Source organism: Lampetra fluviatilis, chromosome 30 (genome assembly GCF_964198595.1).
Source record: "Lampetra fluviatilis chromosome 30, kcLamFluv1.1, whole genome shotgun sequence".
NCBI classification, from domain to species: domain Eukaryota; kingdom Metazoa; phylum Chordata; class Hyperoartia; order Petromyzontiformes; family Petromyzontidae; genus Lampetra; species Lampetra fluviatilis.
Window position 1 is genome coordinate 11,599,808 of NC_136304.1, and position 21,473 is coordinate 11,621,280.

At 50.9% G+C, this 21,473-nt stretch overlaps 1 protein-coding gene across 3 annotated transcripts in view; it reads right to left on the minus strand.

Moving 5' to 3' along the window:
- Positions 1-19,549, minus strand: part of GPHN (gephyrin) — a 69,786-nt gene extending 50,237 nt beyond the window's left edge. For all 3 annotated transcript variants that reach the window (XM_078870622.1, XM_078870621.1, XM_078870619.1), the window contains exons 1-2: positions 19,304-19,549; positions 9,388-9,466 (exon numbers count right to left, since the gene is read on the minus strand). In XM_078870622.1, the coding sequence (XP_078726748.1) occupies positions 9,388-9,466; positions 19,304-19,373 (149 nt within the window). In that variant the 5' untranslated portion in view covers positions 19,374-19,549. The remainder of the gene's footprint in view (positions 1-9,387; positions 9,467-19,303) is intronic.
- Positions 19,550-21,473: the final 1,924 nt, after the last annotated feature.

Genomic DNA, 21,473 nt, shown 5'->3' on the forward strand with positions numbered 1-21,473 from the left:
GAGCAACCAATTCGTTAATGCGGGACACCTCAATGGAACGTAACGGTGGTACATAGGGGTTCCGAGGCGGCTTCCTCTTTGCACAGTCCTGGCATGAGCGAATAAAGTCCTTGACGTCTGCCGTCATACCGGCCCAAAAGAAATCCTTCTGCAGCGCGGCCAAAGTCTTTTGGACACCGAGGTGCATCAACTTATCAGCGTGCAGAGCACGAAGCAGGTCGTAGCGAAGCGAAGTAGGCACCACCAAGCGTGGTCGGTCAGACAACCCGTCAGTACACATTAACAATCCCGACTTGCCTCGGAACATCTGCCATTTCCAACCCGCCAATTGAGATTTTTGTTTCCCTATCAATTTCCGTAGCGGAGACAGCGAGGCATCAGCCTCCTGCTCACATAGCCAGACCGCGTGTGGTAGCCGTAAGATATCATCCGTGTCCACCGACCCTTGCTGGTCGTCCTCCTTCGCTTTCGCCCCTGCATCCTCATCCGCTATCGCCCCCATAACCGGACAAGGCGAGGTGGCTGGTGCCGCACAGCGGTGCGTGCCCGTCAGGCAAGTGCACTGAGGAAGGGGCGGCAGCCGTGAGAGCGCGTCAGCGTTCGTGTGACGGGTCCCCTTCCTGTATGTAATATCAAAGGAAAATTCCTGTAGCGATTCCAACCACCTAGCCAATTGGCCTGACGGTTGATCTAATTTCAAGGAGTATTGTAAAGCCGCATGATCTGAGCGAACTAGGAATTTCCGTCCATACAGGTACGGCCGGTACAATCGGACAAAGTGAACAATTGCCAAAAGTTCCCGTCTTGTCACACAATAGCGTGTTTCCGCAGGGGACAAAACCCGGCTGCCGTACGCCACTACTCGCTCTACCCCGTCCTTACGTTGCGACAAAACGGCCCCAATGCCGATATCACTAGCATCCGTATCGAGGATGAACGGCTGTGAGAAATCTGGGTAATCCAGCGTTGGCGCCGTGGCGAGGTGGTCCCGAAGTGCCATAAAAGATTTTTCCTCTTCCGCTCCCCATTTAAACCTTTGATTTTTGCCAGTCAAAACGTGTAATGGCTTTGCCAACGTCGCAACATTTTTAACGAAGCGGCGATAATAGGAAGCGAACCCAATAAACCGCCGAACATCTCCCACCGAAGTGGGTGTGGGCCACTCTCGTACACATTTCGTTTTCAGAGGGTCAGTGGATACGCCGTCCGAACTGACAATATGACCCAAGTAACGGACAGAGTGTTGCAGAAGGTGGCATTTTTTAGGTTTAAATTTAAGGTCAGCCGTACGCATTCTTTGAAAAACCGCCTCTAGACGTTGGAGGTGTTCTTCGAACGTGCGGCTGAAAACAATTATATCGTCAAGATATATGAGGCACGTTTCCCACTGCAGTCCCGTCAACACCAATTCCATGAGCCGCTGAAACGTCGCCGGTGCCGCATTCAAGCCCATAGGCAACCGATTAAATTCAAAGAGACCTTGCGGCGTGCGGAACGCCGTTTTCGCCTTCGACTCATCGTCGAGGGGAAGCTGCCAGAACCCCGAGGACAGGTCAAGGGTGGAAAAAAACTTAGCACCCGATAAAGCGTCCAACGAATCATCCATCCTCGGTAAGGGGTATGCATCTGCCACCGAAACTTTGTTTAACCGGCGGAAATCAACACAAAATCTTGTACCACCATCTTTCTTCTTTACCAGAACGACGGGCGCGGCCCAAGGGCTGTTGGATGGCGAAATGATGTCCGCCGCCAACAATTCATTTACCGCTCCGCGCACGTGATCCCTTTCCGCCGGGCTCATGCGATGAGGGTGCATACAGATGGGAGGCGTCGCACCGGTGTCAATATGGTGCGACAAAAGCGACGTGCGGCCGAGGTCCAAATCATTTTTACTGAAAACATCAGTGTACTGTATCAATAATGAACGCAGGGCGTTCCTTTGTTCGTTCGACAAGGAAGAATTTTCTCCGCACAAATCAGCGATCCAACGTTCTTGAGAGCGATCGTGTGGGGGCTGCATTGCAAGAGGCGAAGTCGGTAGTGGCGTGAGCCAACACCGACCCCTCCGGAACAATAACGTGGTCAGGTCCCCCATTTAACACCTGTATAAAAGGTGCTTGACCCGGTCGCACGATCGTTTGTGCCGCCGCTAAAGAAAAGGATTTAGATGCCGAATTCGATGGGGATAGCAGCACGCCTTCTGCACCCTTCCCCATTCGAAGGGGTTTACGATAACGCAACGGTATTAGCATCTGTGCTCCCGGTGGTACTTCTACCGTAGCAGCAACAACGGCAGTAACTGCGTCACTTGCAGGCGCGCTGGCCAGCAAGGAAGGCAGGAACGCCATTCGACGACCCCCCGGCATTTCCAAACAGTCCTGGTCGACTCGTATTTTCAGCGGCATCCGACGCAGGAAATCAGTACCGAGTAAGCATGGAACAGCTAGCGAGCGAGAGATCAATACAGGTCCTGCGGCGGTAATATTCCCGATAGTGATGCTCACATCTGCCTGGCCACAGATACCCATGCTTCCCCCATTCGCGGCGACACACGCATCATTAACCTTACGTATCTGCGACGCAGGGATGGACAACAAATGAAAAATAACATCAGAAATGATGGTGGCCGACGCGCCCGTGTCCACCAAGATGCGCACATCAACGCCGTCGATGGTACCGCGTACCGTCGACGAGCCCGAAGCCGCAGCTACAACCCTGCGAGCCAATTTTTTCCACTGCGTAGCAGAGCGCGTAACTGTAGCGGGGGAAGTAAATTTTTCCTGAGGAGTGTGAGAATGAGTGCGAATGGATGGGTGATGTGACAGGACCTGCCGGGTGTCCGATGTGTGCCGACTCGCCCGAGGTTGTTGCGGCTCCGCAGTAGGTGGAGGAGATGGAGGTCCCCTCGTCGGAGGAGGCGACAGTAGAGGTCGACAGCGGCAGTCACGGGCGAAATGGCCCCGTCTGCCGCACTTGAAGCACGCCGCCGACGTCGGCCGGCGGTCGGACGACCCGGCCCTTGCACGCGGACGGCCCATGTAGTTGCCACGCTGGTCGCGCAGCCGCCGTCCCGGAATCCCGTGCGAAACAGCAGCAGCCAGCATGTCGTCGTCGCCCGAGTCGTCGGAGCAGTGGACCACCAGTCGTGGAGACCACCCCAAAGGTGGCCCGTCGATCTCTGGTTTCCCCGTCCACGCCGCCATCTGGTCCCAACGCCTGATATTAAATTTTGCATCCAGGCAGCGCGCCACCCATCGCGATGTAAGTGGTTCGTGGCCGCAAACTGGCAGCGAAATCTTGAGTTCCTGAGCCAACTCCAGCATACGGGAGAGGATGAGAGGATCCAAATGGTCGGCCGTCGCGTCGGGGTAGGCAGCCATGGCCAGCGCCATCAACGCCCCACGATAGGCCAACGGCGATTCCTCCGATGCTCGGCGACGTAACATAAATTTTCTGGTGGCCGACGTCGGTGGGTCATAGAATTCCGCCATCTCCGCGAACGCGTCCCGCAGTGTCTTCTTCTTGGCCGCCGGGATGGAACGGAAGACCCCCAGAGAAACATCGTCGAGCAGTGTAGGTAGCGCTCCCAGCGCTTCATCCTCCGTCCAATTGACGGATCTAAAAGCCGATTCAAAGCGCCATGTGAAAGCACTCCAATCACCCCCGGCGATGAATTCTTTGATTTGTGGAAGGCGATGCCCGCGGTGGCAAGCGCGCGCCGCGGGCGTCTCCGACTGACGTTCCCGCTCTCCACCCGTATCAGGCAAAATGGCGGCCGGCGGCCGCGTGGCGGTAGGCGCGCCCAAAATGGCGGCCGACGGCTCCGGCGCAACCGCTCCACCCAGAATGACGGCGTCCTCCCGCGTAGCAGAAGGAATGGCGGACGCAGGTTTTATTTCACCGGACTCCTTCCCGCGGCGTCCAGTTGATCGGCAATCTGGCGGCCCGCGGCTGGTGAGGATGCCACCGCGGTCACCAGACTAAGCAGAATGGCGCGTAATGCTCCGCCATCAGCCGCCACTCGCCTTTTGTTCCTGCAGCGGTCGCATCTTCCGTCGGTCGACGCTGAGAGACGTCGAGAAGTACATTTTCAGCAGGCGGCATAGGGGCTGTAGGTTCTTTTTTCTGGGGTGCTTGGACATCTTGACGATCGTCCAAACAGTCGCAGAAGTACTTCTGACACCAATGTAATAATTCTCCGGAGACGGATTCGGAATCGGTCTTCTTTATTTTCACTTCACGGTACACTTGTTCCCACACGCTCCGTTGCTGGCAGACAACGGAGAGCGGCAGACTCCCACAACTCCCACCGTGCACGTGGCACCCGGAGCCCCGTTCGCGCGTGGCTCTCACCCCGTTCAGTTCCCCGTCTCCTCTCGATCATCCCTCTCTCCTCCCTCTTAATCCCTTCGTCACGTGGTCCCCCCAGCCAATCCTCCATGGGCAATCTCGACCGTTCTCGATGGTTCCCTGTCACTCCCGGGACCACGCCTCTTATCCGGATCCCCATTAGCTGGGGCCCCAATGGCTGGGCCAATCACCCCTGATGACATGCCGTGATCACGCCGGCCCCACGCTCCCTATCTCGACCCTTATTGGCTACAAGCAGGACCGGCAAGCCAATCCCCCACGTGAACCCACTATAGCTGTTATTACACATATACTGGGTGTACAGGTGATGTTTTAAGAAAAGGCCATTCCTCATAGCGCATAGAGAGGGATGGAACACATGACAGTTTGAGATTGCATCCCACACAATCCCTCCGATGTCGTTATTGAATACCCTTCACTCAACAACATTATTGGACACAATTTGCATTCTGACGTGAAGAAACACGATGCATAATTACTAATTTATTCACAGAGTGCACTGGGATCGCATGCATCAGCCTCGTGTAATCTACCTTTCAGATGACTTGCGTACGCATTGCAGTAAGGCAGAAACAAAGTAATATTCTCTGTGAGAATGTAAACTGTCATCCACCAGCCAAGGTGCGCGTTGATTAAATTTAACTTATTAAAATATTTCACCTGGAAAATCCCTTGAGAGGGAACGTGTTGTATGCAAGAGGTGCAGTGGATGCGGGTTGATGCACGCATAGCAAACAAGTCAGGGACACGTGTGCACGCAATTTTATGTTTATTTTGTGATGAATCAGGTCCTGTGGGTTTCCAGTTGAAGGAAAATTACTCATAGCATTGCTGCCCAATTTGGAAGTCACAAAGTCACGCTGGTAACCAAGGTCGATTGAAGCCTATCTACAGTGACCTGTCACTGCCAGCAGGTACCACATTGACAACACCTAATGAGGTGGCTCATTCGTAATTTGTTTTTAATATCTTTCCAAAATGCCATGTTAAATACCAATTACAAACGTATGTTTGTATTTTTTCATATAGTCTATGCTAAAGATAAACGCACATATTTTACAAGTATGAATTATCATGAATAATTAATGTGTATGGCAATGGAATCCTTGTGTTACGTGTTACGTGATCATGTTTTATTTTTACGTGGTTATTTGTGCATATTTTATCTCACAATCGTTGCAGTGGTGGCGCCGCGGCCTGTAATGCAGCACCGTGGAGACAGCGTGGGTTGGGGATCATTGCACGAATGCTGTGAAACTCCTTTCCCGTGGCTGTAAACGGGCGCCACGGTTTCTAGAAGATGTTAACTACCTCGCCTGTTATACAGGAGGTCGTGGGTTCAATCCCAACCCTGACGCCTTTTGTATATTTGGAGTTTGCATGTCTCTGTCCCCGTGGTCGCGTGGATTTTTTTCAGGGTCATTCCTCCATATTTAGAATCAACGTGCATTCGGAGTATTTGGCTCCTATAAATTTCCATGCGATAAGCCACTTCCTTGAGCTATCATTTGTGGCCAGGTCACTTCTGGAAAAGAGCTATATAGCTTGGTGGGCCTTACCTGCTAAAATACACATTGTGTAGTTTAGTTTAAGTAACGTATGGTTTGTCACATAAACAAAACATGCCAATTCATTACTCGTACAGCACACCAGTTGGAGAGTAAACCCACAACATTTACAAAATTATAACTGTTGTGAGTTTACTCTCCAATACACCGGTGTACTGTACTAGTGTAATGCGAGCGTAAATGGGGTTGTTGCTGGGCTCGGGTCCAATCACACGGCCCGGGGTATTGGGGGGCGGAGCCTGGTCTGCGGGGTGTGTGGGAGGGGCCACCGTTCACCTCGGCTCCAATGGGAGGCGAGGTGAATGGGGGCGGAGCCAGCGGGGTAGTATGGGAAGGCCGGATCTGAGGATCCGGAAAGGGAGGAGTCAGGGTCACATGGGGGGAATGTATATAAGTGGGAGCCCGGAAGAGATCAGGCCAGTCGGGGAAGTTAAGAGGCTGAGCCACGTTGTGTGGTGAGGAAAGATCTGCACCATCGGCCACGTAGCCGAAGGACCTCAGCACGCCGTCGGCCAGCGGTGTGCGGAGTGCGGGAATAGAGGAGCTAACGGAGGAGCGTGCAGAGCACGCGAGAGAGAGGGAGAGAGCGTGCGTGGCACGCGAGAGGGAGTGTGCGCGGGGCGCGCGCGAGACGACACTGGTCCAAGAGGAGGCCAGTGGGGGGTGCGGAGAAGAACCTAAATAAAAGACAAGCAGAGACCAGCAGTGCCTGACGGAGTCTTTTATTACACTAGTGTAGTAACTAACTCGGAGACGATAAGACTTTGAGGCAATTCTTTTATTTAACGAGCACCATCGGATTATACACAGCCTATGTGGGTACAGACACTACAGTCACTCGCCTATACACAACTCTACGTGGGTTGCTAGCCTATACACAACACTAACCCCCTAACACTGACGGCGCTGAACCGAGACAGCCAACAACGATCTAGCAGCGCAATATCGAGTGGAGACGACAGCGACGATGGCGACGAGCCGACAGCGACGATGGCGACGATCTTGAACAGCACGACGGGCATCCCACTCCTGCAACAGCCACGAGGTCCCTCACAGGGGCCATTCTTATACTCTCAGCATGGCCCCGCTCCGCCCTGGCCACGCCCCCTTTCTGGAACATACTAGAGTTCCCAAGGCATCCCAATGGGCCCCCCTCTGTGACCTTTCCCCGAGATGTCCCCCTCTCGTGTCTATCGTGGCCTGCTGACTTCAATACTGCCGTACACTGCAGTTCACCTTTTTCGCCAGCAGCCAGCACTATACCACTATACTAGTAACGAATTGGCTGTGTCGGGTGGTGACAGGTTTAACGACACATTTATATTTACGCAATCTAACCCAAAAACCTCTTATGGATAATATTGGTCGCAAAAGGCTACGTGTTAAACGAAGCTTGAGGAATAAAGGCACACACAACTCATTGGTTCCAAACTCTACTGATACCTCTCCCATGCTCTGCTCTCCCGTCTGACTCCACTCCCTCGTCGTCACGTTGTTGCATGACATTCATTACATCTCTCTTTTTGACATCAAACAACAACGGTCACTGCATCGTGCGCTTTCAGATGCGCTTCTACAGCCATCTGGAACACTCTTCCTTCTGATATTAGGAAGCTACGGGAGCTATGCACTTTCAAATCTAGATTGACAAACTCTTTATTTTATAATAGTTTTTTGTGTTTAGTTTGTTATCCTTCCTCCGCAACTCCAATTAGCACGATTGGCTCCGTACGATCTGACAGAAGTTCACCATACATACATAATCATAAAAAACATCAACGTTAAATATAAGCAACCCTAAGTAACTAAGTAATATGAGGGAGCACCATCGCAGTGCTTTCATTTATTAAATGTAACTTTATATTTAAAACTTAAACACATTCACAGGAATAATCGAGTGCTTGAGGGAGTGTGAATGTATGGTGTAAGCACCACGCGAATGGCACTGTAACAGAACAGGGGTGGAACTACCCTCGCTCTAATGCTGATGGTACTTTGAGATGCCCCCATACTTATCAAGGAGGCACAGTCCATTCACCGGCCACCCAGCTCTCGTGCTGGTTATGGGTGCCTCATTGGTGTGTGGCCGAGGCATTCCTGCTGGCATCACCTCTGCTAAAGTGCTGGACAGCTGCTGACCAACAGGACCGGGCCTGCCTTGCAAGGACGCCCGTCGCAGTAAACACTTCCCTGGGCTTGCAATGAGGGGACCAGTGTCCTCTACCATGCCTTCAGTTGCACTGATGGGGTTTGGTGCAGGCGTTGCTGTCAGGTGCAGTCACATGGGAGCTTAGTGCTACCCAGGAAGCCAGTGGCACAAATTTAAGAACTTGTGAGCCTTGTCAGTGGATAATGGGCACGCCCCGTCTGTCTATTTCGGGCTAAAAACTTTTGTTCGTCACGTGCCCTTGACATAGGACCTTGGAGAATCATGCTGCCCTGCCACTATTCTCCACGTCCAATGCTTGTCTCTGGGCAATGGTGCCATGTGGACTGGGTCTCTCGGGAGTAGAAGCTGCACGTCTAATATGGGTCTGACTTTATGCCAAAAGGGAGCTCGGGCCATCTGTATAATCCCCCCCCCCCAGGTGTGTTGAAGTTGGTGAGGAGGCTCGAAGATAGATTACCGTATCTAGAAGATAGACGTCACCACATGGCATACATCACAGCCTGCCAGGAGAAGGCGGTACAGCAAACATGCTCAATAATTTCACCTGCTCTGTCTGTATATGAAATAGAGTGTTGCCCCTCTCGCTTGCGTGGGTTTGCTTCCGGTGCTCAGGTTTCCTACTGCATGCGTAAACATGAATCAGCTGAAAAAGAATATAGACAGGACTCCAGAGCTTGGAGGGGGGGTTGGTTCTGACTCACCGTGTGGGTGCTGCCTTCTGTATTATTATGGATCGTCTGTGGTTCCCTGCACCTCCAGTCGTTCTCGCTCTGCGAGGGTGAGCGAATAACTGTTCGCGGGGAGCGCACTGCAAGTTTAAATTACTGGAACGTGCAACGTGCACGGATGTTATGCACGGAGGCGCGAGAAACCACAGGCAGGCAGCAAAGAAGGCAGCCAGAATCCGCACCAACAATTGCCCTCAGCTCTGTGGTCCTAAATTGTGATGTTTTGCCAACTCCATTCGTTTGTAATAATGTTGGAGGAAAACCGGAGCACCCGGAGAAAACATGCGCGTGTCAGGGGAGAGGTAATACTCAATCCCCATACAGATGGATTCCAGACAGAAATCAACCCACTCGCTGTACTGACACACTCTGGCAAGCGAGGAGATGGCGACCTCGACAAACTCGGGTAGGAAGGGCGTTTCACAAATGTGATCCACCAAACCTGGCCTCCACAGTCCTGGATCATGAGCAGAACAGCCACAAGCGCCGCGTAATAATAATGGCCTAGGCTACAGTTACGACAATTCATGACAAAAGGGTAGGGACCCACCTTGACTCATCTTCCACCAGATCCTTCAGATTCAGTCCCGTTCTGTCCTCAACCAGGTTCTTAAAGCAACTGTCACTCACTGCAACAACACCACACCACAAGCACCAATTACACGGCACAATCGTTAGCGTCACTGTGGAAAATATAGTACCAAAATAAATCAGCAGACATTAACATCGCCGACACACATATGTCTCACCAAGTCAAAAAACATTAAGTATATTTTTTTTTGTTCAAGGTTCAGTGGCTCAGGGTCACCACATTTTCCACAGACCAATCCCGGGCACATTTCTCAGTCAACCATCATCTATTGGAACTGTGTAGTCAAGTGCATTAAAGTTCAACAGCGCCAGATCTTGGAACAAAATCAATTCCTGCCACCCAATTCCCAGACGGCCTGGGTGAAGCCCAAGTGAAGCCCAGGTTCAAGCCTGGACAGGTGACGACTCTAAGCTGAGTCAGAGCCACAATAAGGCACCCACCGCTCAGCACTCTTTGTTAGACAATGTTTTTTGCATGTTGTGATTGACATCAATTAACCAGGTTAGATCCCATTAGGGTCATCTCCTTATAATTCCGTCTGTTATTTAACCCAATGACAGCTAATTGAGATTAATTATCTCTTTTTCCAAGGGAGGCTTGAAGTGCCAGTACAACTAAAATGTGTTCCAATCATAGTTTTTTTTTAGTGTGGTGATTGTGGCAATGTGAATGAAAATTACGCCGATTGTGACGATTAACTTGATCATGACTTTGCTAATAATGAGGGCGATTTTAAAACTCATGGATTGCATTCAATGTAATGATACTAACCAACATCGTTGAGACTAAGGGAGCCTTCACAGCGACGGTGTGCCACACTTCCACTCTGCCAGAGCAGGCCACGGTGGCACCTCGGGCCACTCCAATAAGAAGAATAGTTTCAATAGCCAGAGTCAAAGTGATTTCCTGCTGATATAAGCATTGATGTGGCACTCATCCCGTGGTTCACAGCCCCAAGCCAGAGGTGGAAATCCCACAATCCTATGGTGGGGGGCGACTTTATCCATAGGACAACCACTGCTGACAAGCCCACAAAGTTGTACTCATTTAATGAATGACGGGACAAGTCAACCCCCAAAATCAGGATTTGAACTCACAACCTTCCGCTTGCGAGCTGCTCCCTCTACCAATGAGCCACCTTGGCTGGGCACTTTGATATTATAGGAGATGTGAAGCACCAAGCAGAGTGTGACTATGATTTTAAATTCGTTTCTTCTAAGTCGTGACGCTTTAGAGTCGCATCAGCAGTTCAGAATGCACGGCCTAGGCACAACCAAGAAGACCAACAGCGGTTTACTTGTGTGTCCCGTCCTCCTTTGGGACATCATTAAGGATCGCTGTTGTATTCAAACTTGCTGACATCGCAACTGTCACCACGTGAAGGTTTCACAGCAGTGGGAATTGCTGGCAGCTTTAATGAGGCTCTGTTCGGCACAAAGCATGCCCAACGCATCACCCGATGGCTTGTCCACGTGGCGCAGTGGTACGGCGAGTGGCTCGCAATCGAGGAAATCACTTTGACTCTTGACTTGAAACTGCACGCGGGTCACGACTTGCACCCGCAACCTCCCCAACATGGGCTACGCACAGTGCCTTTGTGCTCGCCCGTGCTCTTCTCTCACAGGGCCCCACGAGCTTGCCGTGGCCGAGGGCCACATGTTTGATACCCCTGCTACAGAGTAAGTAAATAAAAGCACATCTTGAAAGATGTTGTTGGCTTCTGATGAAAGGATGCACGCATTTTAAAATCGTAATACCAGAATATATGCATGTATCTTATAGAACTTATAGTGCAAGTCAGAACCCCAGGACGTGCCTGTCAAGTAAATTTTTTTTTTAAACGGAGCAGAATTCATATAGAAACATTTCAGGGCATTGATGTCACCAATTGCGTGTGGTTTCTCTGTGCCCACTGTGCGATGGACATGCTGTAGAAACCTCTTAGTCTGGTCTCTGACCAAAACTGGATAACACATGAAGCTACGTAAAGAAGTAACTGCACGCAACTTTATTTTACATCCATGCACGTTATTAATAAGATGATATGCCATGAGTGCATAATGAAGGCATATTCATTCGTTTTTTAGTACTTTGCATACACACCGATCATTTCCTCCACCAGACAAGTGACTGCCGATGCATTTACTTGGAAGACTGCGCTGCGTTAGTATCGCACTCTTCCAAAAGTAACCAAAAATGCTTGATTAATAATGTCATATCATATTTGTATTCCATGCCTGAAAACAAACACTGATAAGCCTTGCAAAGTAAGAATAGGTTTCACCCTTTCTGGCAATAAAACAGGTGTTAAGATGTTAAAACACCAGATATAAACATTTTGCAAGGAATCAATTGATTCCTTTTGCAATGAATCAATCAACTCCTCGGCCTAGCTTCAAAAACAACAAGTGTATCAATTTTGCACCTCATTTCAAAGTGCTCAATAATGATGCGCACGTTTACAGTTAGGCATCAAGTCGACTCTTTATACCAAAATGCAGCTCTCGAGCCCCCCTGGAGCATCATACATTGTACATCACTCACTTGAGACCAGCTACATTGTTGTTGCGACTGTGCAAGGCCTGGTTATTGTATTAAGAACGGTATTTCCTAAGGGACACTTTTTCCTGCATAACAAACCATCTTTCAAACTATTTTCCTCAATATTCTTAAGGCATCGCGCAACCCCCATCACCGACGGCAAATGTGTCAAGTCTACAGCAGGATGTGAGCAAAGCCTGGAGCAACGGCAAGGTCTCCAACGCTGCCTACCCAGCGTCGTCCAACCACCGGCGAGCCTGCGCTTGGGCGAGGTTCCAATGTATTTAACGACCCCCAGAGGATTTACACGATCAGCTGCACGGGTGAGAGAAGAGCTCTGGGTTGTATGCATCACAATTTATTTAGGTTTTCAGCAAACGATAAAGGGTGCTCCTGCAGAGGGACGAGCCGTCGACCAGGGGGTCACGGGAAATCCTCTAAGCGCTGCCATATAAAAAAATATTCTGTGCTTGTGTAAACCAGGCAGTCGAACCAAACAAAAACCTCTAACCAAAAAAAAGGTTTGAAGCGTTCATTTTTCCCAAACTGAAACGATTTTTTTTATCCGGAATGACCGTATACAAATTTGAGATGTAGTTACCAATTTAAAACAGTTCAATAAATACATGTATATTGCGCTTTGCAAAAAAAAAATTTAATTAGATCAAATATTTTTCATATTACACGGTATTTTTTTTCTTTTACGAGGGTTATTATTTATGACAGCACGCACACGTTGTGACGTCGCACGCACACGGCTTGATGTCATGCACACGTGGTGTGACATCACACACCGAGTTACGCTGCACGCGTCGGGAATGGTGATGAGGCACGGGAGGTGCTGTGACTGTGAACGTCCTGCTCTCTTCACCCAGGGGCACTGCGAGACACCCTCGTGACTGTGCGTGCCACCGTTCTGCGTGGCGTCTCTCCACTACCACCATCCCCACACACACCCTGGTGTATCTCTCATTTCCCTCCCGCATCACACTAAATGACTACCATTGGCAGGTGTTGCGGAGAACACGAGTCACAAAATAAAGAAAAGAGGAGACAATTTGCCTCCTTCACATATCTATCCCTGCACATTAAACTTCGTTTTTTTTTTACACATTCCATCAGCCACCATTCCCTTTTGGTAAGTGAATTCAGATATTCAACATCGCATCAGTCGAATCAGACTTGCTTAATCGCTCCAAGAAGGTCGTGTGACTTTTGGGATGTGTAAAAAAATACTAAATAAAAGACACCCACACAAGCTCATGCTGGAACGCAGCCACTCCTCCTCCCGCTTGCCTGCCCCCCTGCTATCCCTCAAGGCCCTCGCCCAGAGACACTCTCACCATGTACTTTATTGGCCTTCAAAAGAAACGCCTTGCTCTGTCTCTTACTGTTAGCGTCTCCATCTGCTCTGCGTGCTTCTCCTGATAATAGGAGAGTGAGAGTAGGCATGGGAGAGTGAGTGCAGGTATGGGAGTGACTGAAAGTTGTTAGTGGAGAGTGAGGGTTAATGGATCATAGAGATTTTTGAAACTCCAACCCCTGATGGGCTGTGAAGTGGCCAGGAGAAGGCAGTCGGGCAACTGGGCTCGTGAACTCGTCCGCCTGTGTGGGCCGCTGGGAGTTATTCTCTCTTCTCCGTGTTTTCTTTCCTACAGGTATGTGTGTTCCCTCCCAGGCTGAATATCCAATTTTAAAGAGCCTTCTGAAAGAGAATCTCAGTGAAGTCCTCCTGGATGATGATGGGCGATGATAACGATATGTGAATGTCGATAGCAAACTCTATATTTTATTTTACCAGGTAAGATACACTGTGATGTATAGCTCTTTTCTCAGAAGTGACTTGGCCACAAATGATAGCCCTCAACGAAGTGGCTTATCATGTGGACATTTACAGCAGCCAAATAATCTAAACGCTTGTTTCTTAATGTGGAGGGAAAAACCGGAGGACCCAGAGATAAATCCACGCAACCACAGGGAGAACATGCAAACTTCAAATATACAACAGGCGTTAGGGTCGGGATCGAACCCACAACCTCCTGTATTTTAGGCGAGGTAGTTAACATCTCGCCACCGTGGCAGCATAGAAAGAGAGACACAGACACAGCAAGTAATAAAGTGAGAGACTGTGGAGAGACGCATTGAGACAAGGAGACACGGAGAGATTGAGGAAGAGATGGATAGAGCCACAGAGGGATAGAGATGCAGACACAAGTAGGTCCACTGCGATGATGCTGCAATTGCCTTTCTACTCAGGTCCCTGTGTCTCACTCATTTGTTCAGCATTTCTGCTTAAACCGATAATGTTAAAAAAAAAACACAAACAAAACATCTCGAATGGGTTTCAACCCATCCTCAGTAGGGGCACTGCGTCTGTGCCCGAACCGAGTGTTCCTCTTTCTCTCAGCGTCACCGCAGCATGAGCCTTTCTGTGCGTCTCTACATTACTCGGCTTGTGCTCCATTCCATTTGACAGTGACCACGGTGCTTTGGATCCACGTCATGGCAAGTCGTGTGATTGAAAACGGTCTCCACGAGGTGCATTGCCGTGTTACTCTCAAACTCAAGTTCAGATTTCGAAAAGCGCTCGAACCCACTCTCATCCACCTCTTTATATCAACATTTTGATTTAGCGTCACCTTCAATCAAAACTTAACATTTTTTATTTTACCAGGTAAACCCGACTGTGCTATAGAGCTCTTTTTCAGAGGCGACTTAGCTACAAATGATAGCTCAAATGAAGTGGCTTATCATGTGCACATTTAAAGCAGCCATATGCTTTAAAAACATGTTTCTAAATGTGTGGGGAAAAAACGGATGACCCATAGAAAAATCCACACGACCACCGTGAGAGAGAACACGCAAATTCCAAATATTCAGCAGCAGGCGTCAGGGTCGAGATCGAACCCACAACCTCCTGTATACCAGGCGAGGTAGTTAACATCTCCTAGCCACCGCGGCGCGATGTTAACCAATTGTCGCAGCAGACAAACCCTGGTGGTGTTCTCCGGTCGTCTCTCAGCACAGTTGCTCACGTTCAGCGCTCACGTGCACGTGACTTTTTCCTCTGCTCGCATTTATCTTCCAGTACCTCATTCCCAATGGTTTGCACAGTGAAACATCTGATATGTTATTTTATTAATATCTGCATTTATATTCGTGGCTTTATATTAATTTTCTGAAAATGTCTTCTAATATGCCTGTGAATGACTTGGTTTAAAGCATAAATCCTTGCATGACTTCTCTTGTGATGTGAATTTTGTTTCTTTATGCCATCTTAGTCTAGCTTGTTCCATTCATGTCAATTTTCTTTAAGTAATTTAAATCAAGTTGTGCTAAAGTTATATGAACTTTCATGTTCGAGTAAAGATATAAACATCGTCAGACTGCTCTGCAACCATTGCAGCGATTGTCAATTTGGCGTTACTGCTGCCTTCATGAGATTTACAAACCGAAACACTTTAAACATTTCAGTGTGCTTAATTGGCTGTCACCGTTCATTCGAGCTCAGGAGGATGAATGACTGGCAATCGTATGCAGAGAAGAAGGCCTCCCTCGTCATCTCTCACGGTCTCGCGATGATGCAAACATCTATCGGGCTGCTGCGCACAAATTCACCGCTCCATCTCCACCACCGAGCATCTTCCCAACCAGTGACGCGTCCTGCCCGAGCCCAATTCATGAACGGTAAATATGTCTTTAACGTGCGCGTGTTCTCTAATGCACGCGTTGCTCTTCCGTGCGATTCCACAATATTTATAATTCGAGTACGACGTTTCGCCGGTAATTACAACAACCAGCCTCATCAACCAATGTCTCATCAACCAATGATCCATATGGCAAGCAACAAGATAGGTAAGCAGACAATGTCTCCTTCGCGCATCTGTCCAACCTCATCAAAACAAGCAAAAGCATTTTCACTTGAAATGTCCAAACCCCAAGTGCGTTTACTTGAACCAGGGGAGAGCTCAAGAGACCAGGAGAGTCCAATTTGCAAGAATGACCTGCGTCAGCACCATAACGATAGCAGCAACGACGACATCACGACAGCGTACGACGATTAGGCCAATTAGAACTCGAGGGAAAAACAACCTGAAAAGCATCGGGAACAAAAAACCACGTTCCAAACAAAAGTAAAAAAAATCCAGTTCTCACACATTCATCCAGAAGAGCAGACAAATCCCCTCCTTGGCAAATCTGTACGTCCTCGTAAAAAGACAAAGTGTGTGTCGACAAATCCCGTCAGCCTCACGGCCTTCTTTTGCTGAGTGCCTAAATTCAGCATCATTGGTTAAACGCAAGCAAACTCTAGACCGGTTTCAACACGCAGTGTCTTGTCAGAAGTTGGGCTTGCTTGAACCGATGCTGGTGAAAAGATAAAGATTATTTTGTGTATGTCTCAGAGTGGGTAACATGCACCGATTTAACACGATCCTGTGCAGGCACGTGTATGTGTGCAGCGTGAGGGTACGTGTTGTGCAGGCACGTGTAGGGACGTGTGGTCAGGGGAGGCAGGTGAGGCAGGGGAGGCAGAGCCTCACCTGTCATACTCCAATGAAAATATCTGTAACGAAAAGTAAAAAAAAGAATAATCAAATAAAATAAATATTAAGATTTTCCACTGATCTGTTTTATAAATGTAATTTCTGTACGATTCCAATCATTTTTATAGTCAAAATCGCCAAATTTGCAGAGCTCCGCTGCAAATACAGGAAGAGATGAGAGGTGAGGCAGCAACGAGCTCAGCCTCCCCTCAGGAACTGGATGGAGCGCGGGCAATAAGCGCGTGCCTGTTACTATCTCAGTATGTCACCAATGTAATGTTTGTAGACCCCTGCATTTCATGTCCTCATTTCCATACTCCAAGTAACTAATTTCACATACTGTATGTGTATAAATATATTTTATACTCGCTGGTCTCGTCATGAAACTGCAATGAAAAAGCACCAGGGGAGGCAGCTATCACATCTGCCTCACTGAGGGGGGCGTGTCTAACACGCCCCCCTCAGTGAGGCCACGCCCTCTCAGTGAGGCCACGCCCCCCTCCGTGTGCGAATCTGGCTCTGACACTAGCCAGTGCCTCCCCAGCCATTGACCTCACCGCACGTCACTGGTGTGCAGTGTGAGGGTACGTGTTGAGCAGGCACGTGTGTGTGTGTGTGCAGTGTGAGAGTACGTGTTGTACCGGACTGCGTTGCCGGTGGCGCTGTGCTGGGGCAACACCACTCGCAGTCTCAAGATTGCCAATCCATCACCATGCCGGGGTCGTTAAACCAGCTACCACTTAGTGGAAAATCAACAGCGGGGATCCCACAGAGAACCTGGCCCGGCCATGCGGAATGTCCTCCTCTCGCCAAGGCCTTTTGGGAAGTGCACCGATCCCGCGCCCGTTTGACAACAGACGCCCTCGTCGTGAACACGATGCGTGGTGGTGGTGGTGGTGCGATGTCCGATTCTCATCGCTGGAGAGGCGGTAAGAGGCGGACTCGGGTTGCACTCCGCGATTCCTGTAACCACAGCTGTCAGCACCTTATCAGTGCCCTACCTCATGACAGACCAATTCAGACCTTACTGGTCACCCCGTGCCCCTTATGAATCTCAACGTTCATCCCACAAAGTCCCATCACAAGGGAGAAACACAGACGAGAACAATGTTTTTTTGCCAGAATTGAAACGGCTGTACGCCGTGTGGACCTGCACACTCAATCTCCCTGTACAAGAATATGAAGTTAAACCGTGCGGGTTGACGCGGTGTCCCCGTTGTCTACACGGACAACGTCGAGATGATGAATGGCATCCTTTGCACGAGATAGTGAAATAGAAATACAGACTTGATTGATTGATTACTCCGCGTTCGTGCCGATCGACACCCCTGGACACACGCCGTGCCCACGAAATGTCCCCCCCTCCCTCCGGAGCCAGACTCCCGAAAGGTGCGACGGCGTATATCGAAACGACGTAAATGGCAAGCGGTTTACGGGGTCGCGGTAGTCGTGGGTTGTTGTTGGTGACGGTGGTGGTGGTGGTGGCGAAGGGGGGTGAGAGGCGACGTATAACGAGAAGAGGTCGGGACGATGCTGCCAGCGACGTAAGCGCGGGTTGAGGCGAACGCAAATGAGGTCGTGGCGGTGTTGATCAAAGTGACGGCGTATTTGCGAAACGACGTAACATGAGAGGGGTTGGGTTGTGGAGGAGAGAATAAATCTGCCTACGGCCGGGTACCACGACGGTGTCTCTGAATATGCGCACACAAAATAGGCCTCCACACCGCGGCTTCTCGTGCCGGGAGCAGGCGGCGATCGCGACCTCACAGCCCCCCCCCCCCCGTGTCTCCCCCCTTCCCTCCTCGCTGCTCGCCTCACTGCCCCCCACAGCCGCCAGGCTGGGGATGGGGGGGGTCCTCACCTGATTACAGATCACGGCACCTGCGCGGACGTGCGCGCAATGCGCCCTGCGCGCGTGTGCGTGTGCGAGTGTGTGCGTGTGTGTGCGTGAGTATGAGTGCGTGTGTGTGTGAGTGTGTGTGCGCGTGCGTGTGTGCGTGTGTGTGAGTGTGTGTGCGCGTGAGTGCGTGCGTGTGTGAGTGCGTATGTGTGCGTGTGTGAGTGTGTGTGAGTGTGAGTGAGTGCGTGTGTGTGAGTGGGTGAGTGTGTGTGCGTGAGTGTGCGCGTGAGTGTGCGCGTGTGTGTGCGTGTGAGTGCGTGTGTGCGCGTGTGTGTGAGTGCGTGTGTGTGCGTATGAGTGGGTGTGAGTGTGTGTGCGTGTGAGTGTGTGTGCGTGTGAGTGTGTGTGCGTGTGTGTGCGTGAGTGTGCGTGTGAGTGGGTGTGTGGGTGCGCGTGTGTGCGCGTGTGTGAGTGTACGTGTGTGCTCTCCACCACGGGCCTGCTTCTCTCTCTCCCTCTCAGCAGCCAGCAGCAAGGAGGCTGAGCATCATAAATCATTAGCGGCAGCAGCAGCCGCCTATCACCCCCCCCACACACGTCTGTCCTCGTGTCCTACAGCTGCAGCCACAGCGAGCGCCGTGCTCCAAACTCGGGGTCCATCCTCGAGAAAGCGGGGGGGGACCCCCTCATCCCCCCCCCACCGCCGCCTCTGCTGCATTGGCCGCACCGGCCGTGCCGGACCGCACGGCCCGACTGGCCGTGCACCCGCTGTTAATGCGCGGCGCCGATGAATTAAATAATCCCCGCACCCCTCCGCCTCCTCCATCCAGCAGCAGCAGCGGTGTCGGCTAAAGGATGAGAGCGCTGCCGCCGCTGCCGAGAGAGAGGGGGAGAGGAGCCGGGGCGAGGAGGAGGAGGATGATGATGAGGAACGCGCCGTCTCGCTCACCCGTGAGGATGCCCACGCGGATCTGGAAGCTGTGGTTGAAGAGAATCTGCCCGTCCGCGGCCATCATCATCTTCCCCTGCTGCTGCTGCAGCAGCTGCAGCGGCGGCGGCGGCTGCGGCGAGCTCCGCAGCGCGGCGCGTGACGTCACGGCGGCGGCTGCTGCTGCTGCGAGTCCCGGGGCAGCGGCGGCGGCGGAGCTCACCAAGGGGCAGCGGTCATTTTGCGTCGCGAGTTCGCTCTGCCCACAGCCCCCCCCTCGTCCCGCCTCCTCCCTCCCTCGTACCGCCCCCTTCCCCCCCTCGCCCCCTTCCCCCCCTCTCGCCCCCCCCCCCTCGTCCCCCCCTCCCCCTCTCGTTCCGCCCCCTCACCCCCTCGAACTCCCTCACGTTCCCCCCCTCACGCCCCCCCCTCACGCCCCCCCCTCTCGTCCCCCCCTGCTCGTTTCCCCTCCCCCTCGTACCCCCCCATCGCCCACCCTCTCCCTCGTCCCCCTCGCCCCCCCTCGTCGCCCCCCTTGTCCCCCCTCCCCCTCGTCCCCCCTCGTCGCCCTTCCCCCCCCAGTTCGAATTAGGGTGACTATGGGGCCGGCCTTAATAACCGACGAACCGATAACCGATGGCCGTGAACCGGTAACCGTTGTCAGAATCAACACACATACGTCAATAGCACTGCCTTAAAAGGAAAATATATAAATATATACTTTATGTTCAGCGACGTTTCGGGCAATGGCTCTGCTTCACCGCACAAGAATAAAGAAGCCAGAGCGATAATGGATAATAGGAGTTGGAGACTTCACACCCACAGGACCGAGTAAGAAGGCAAAATCCGTCGATATATATCATCATTACCGGAATACAGCAATTTGTATTTAAAGTGGCATTCCATTTAATTTCAGCGTATTTTACCTGAAACGTGTAATATAAACAGACGTGTGTTCCAACGGAGGTTACACCGTATACGGCCCTAAGAGGTGATACAGGTTTGTCTCGCACTCAATCATACAGCAGAAGGGCACCCGCCAGAGGCATCTCTGGAGGGCATTTGATCTCCTCTTCCACACTGACCAGGCGTGGTGATAGAGGTGGACATGGCACTTACACTTTACCTCCACCACACGTGAATGCTAATAAGCAAACTGGTGCACTTATATACACGCTTGGGTTAACACAAGCCGGGACGATGTCAGACATTCTTCACATGTCCACTGCCGCTCCGGGAGATCGAATGAAACCGGCGACCGCTGGGTCACAAGTTCGGTGTGCGACTGATTTAGGGGAACGTCCATAAATGACGCCACGCGATTTGGGACGATTTTTGACCCCCCCGCCCCCTCGTCACACGGCGTCACAAAAAGTCAGACCCCCCCTCAAATATGACATCACAAAGCTCTGCCCCCCCCTAAAAAATATAAAACATGCTTTAAATCGCTTTAAACTATTGTCATTGTAGTGCATATTTAATGTGACGCTGCAATCTGATGTTGTAGGAGAAAACATTTATTCAAAAGTCTATTTAATTAAGTAGAACGTGTTGTCTATATTTATTTAAAGTTGCGCATTTTTATGTGACGTCACATTTCTCACCCCCCCCCTCGTCACACATCGTCACAGATGTCTGACTCCCCCCCCCTAGGTGTGTGACGTCATTTATGGACGGCCCCTTAACAAACATCATGAGAGAGCTCCCTCCTATATAGAGCGCACGGTATCTCATCTCAGACCGTGAAGGGGCATCCCCAGTGGCAGCTGTCCCTGTGGGCACCAAGGTTTACCCGCCTGAATTCGTCTGTCAGCATGTGGCGATGCTTGCCAAGGTGATTTTCACAAATCTGGCTGTCCACCTGATGAAGCTAGTTGTAATTACTGGCGAAACGTCGGACTCAAGATTGTAAACGTCGCGGATTTGCTCACCAACACACTGGCGTGCTGTCCTCGTAACGAATTGGCACGTTCCGCTTACGTTGACACACCTTACAAATTGGCTGTGTCGGCTGGTGGCGGGCTTAACGACACACATTGAGGCGATCTAACCCGACACAAACCTCTATTGTGGGCGAGTTTCGAATTTGGCAAATGTGGACCGCATTGAGGCGAGGAGGAGGGCCTTGAAGAGCCGCTGTGGAGGCCACGTGGCAGCACTGCGTCGTCACGACTCCTACGCACACAATCAT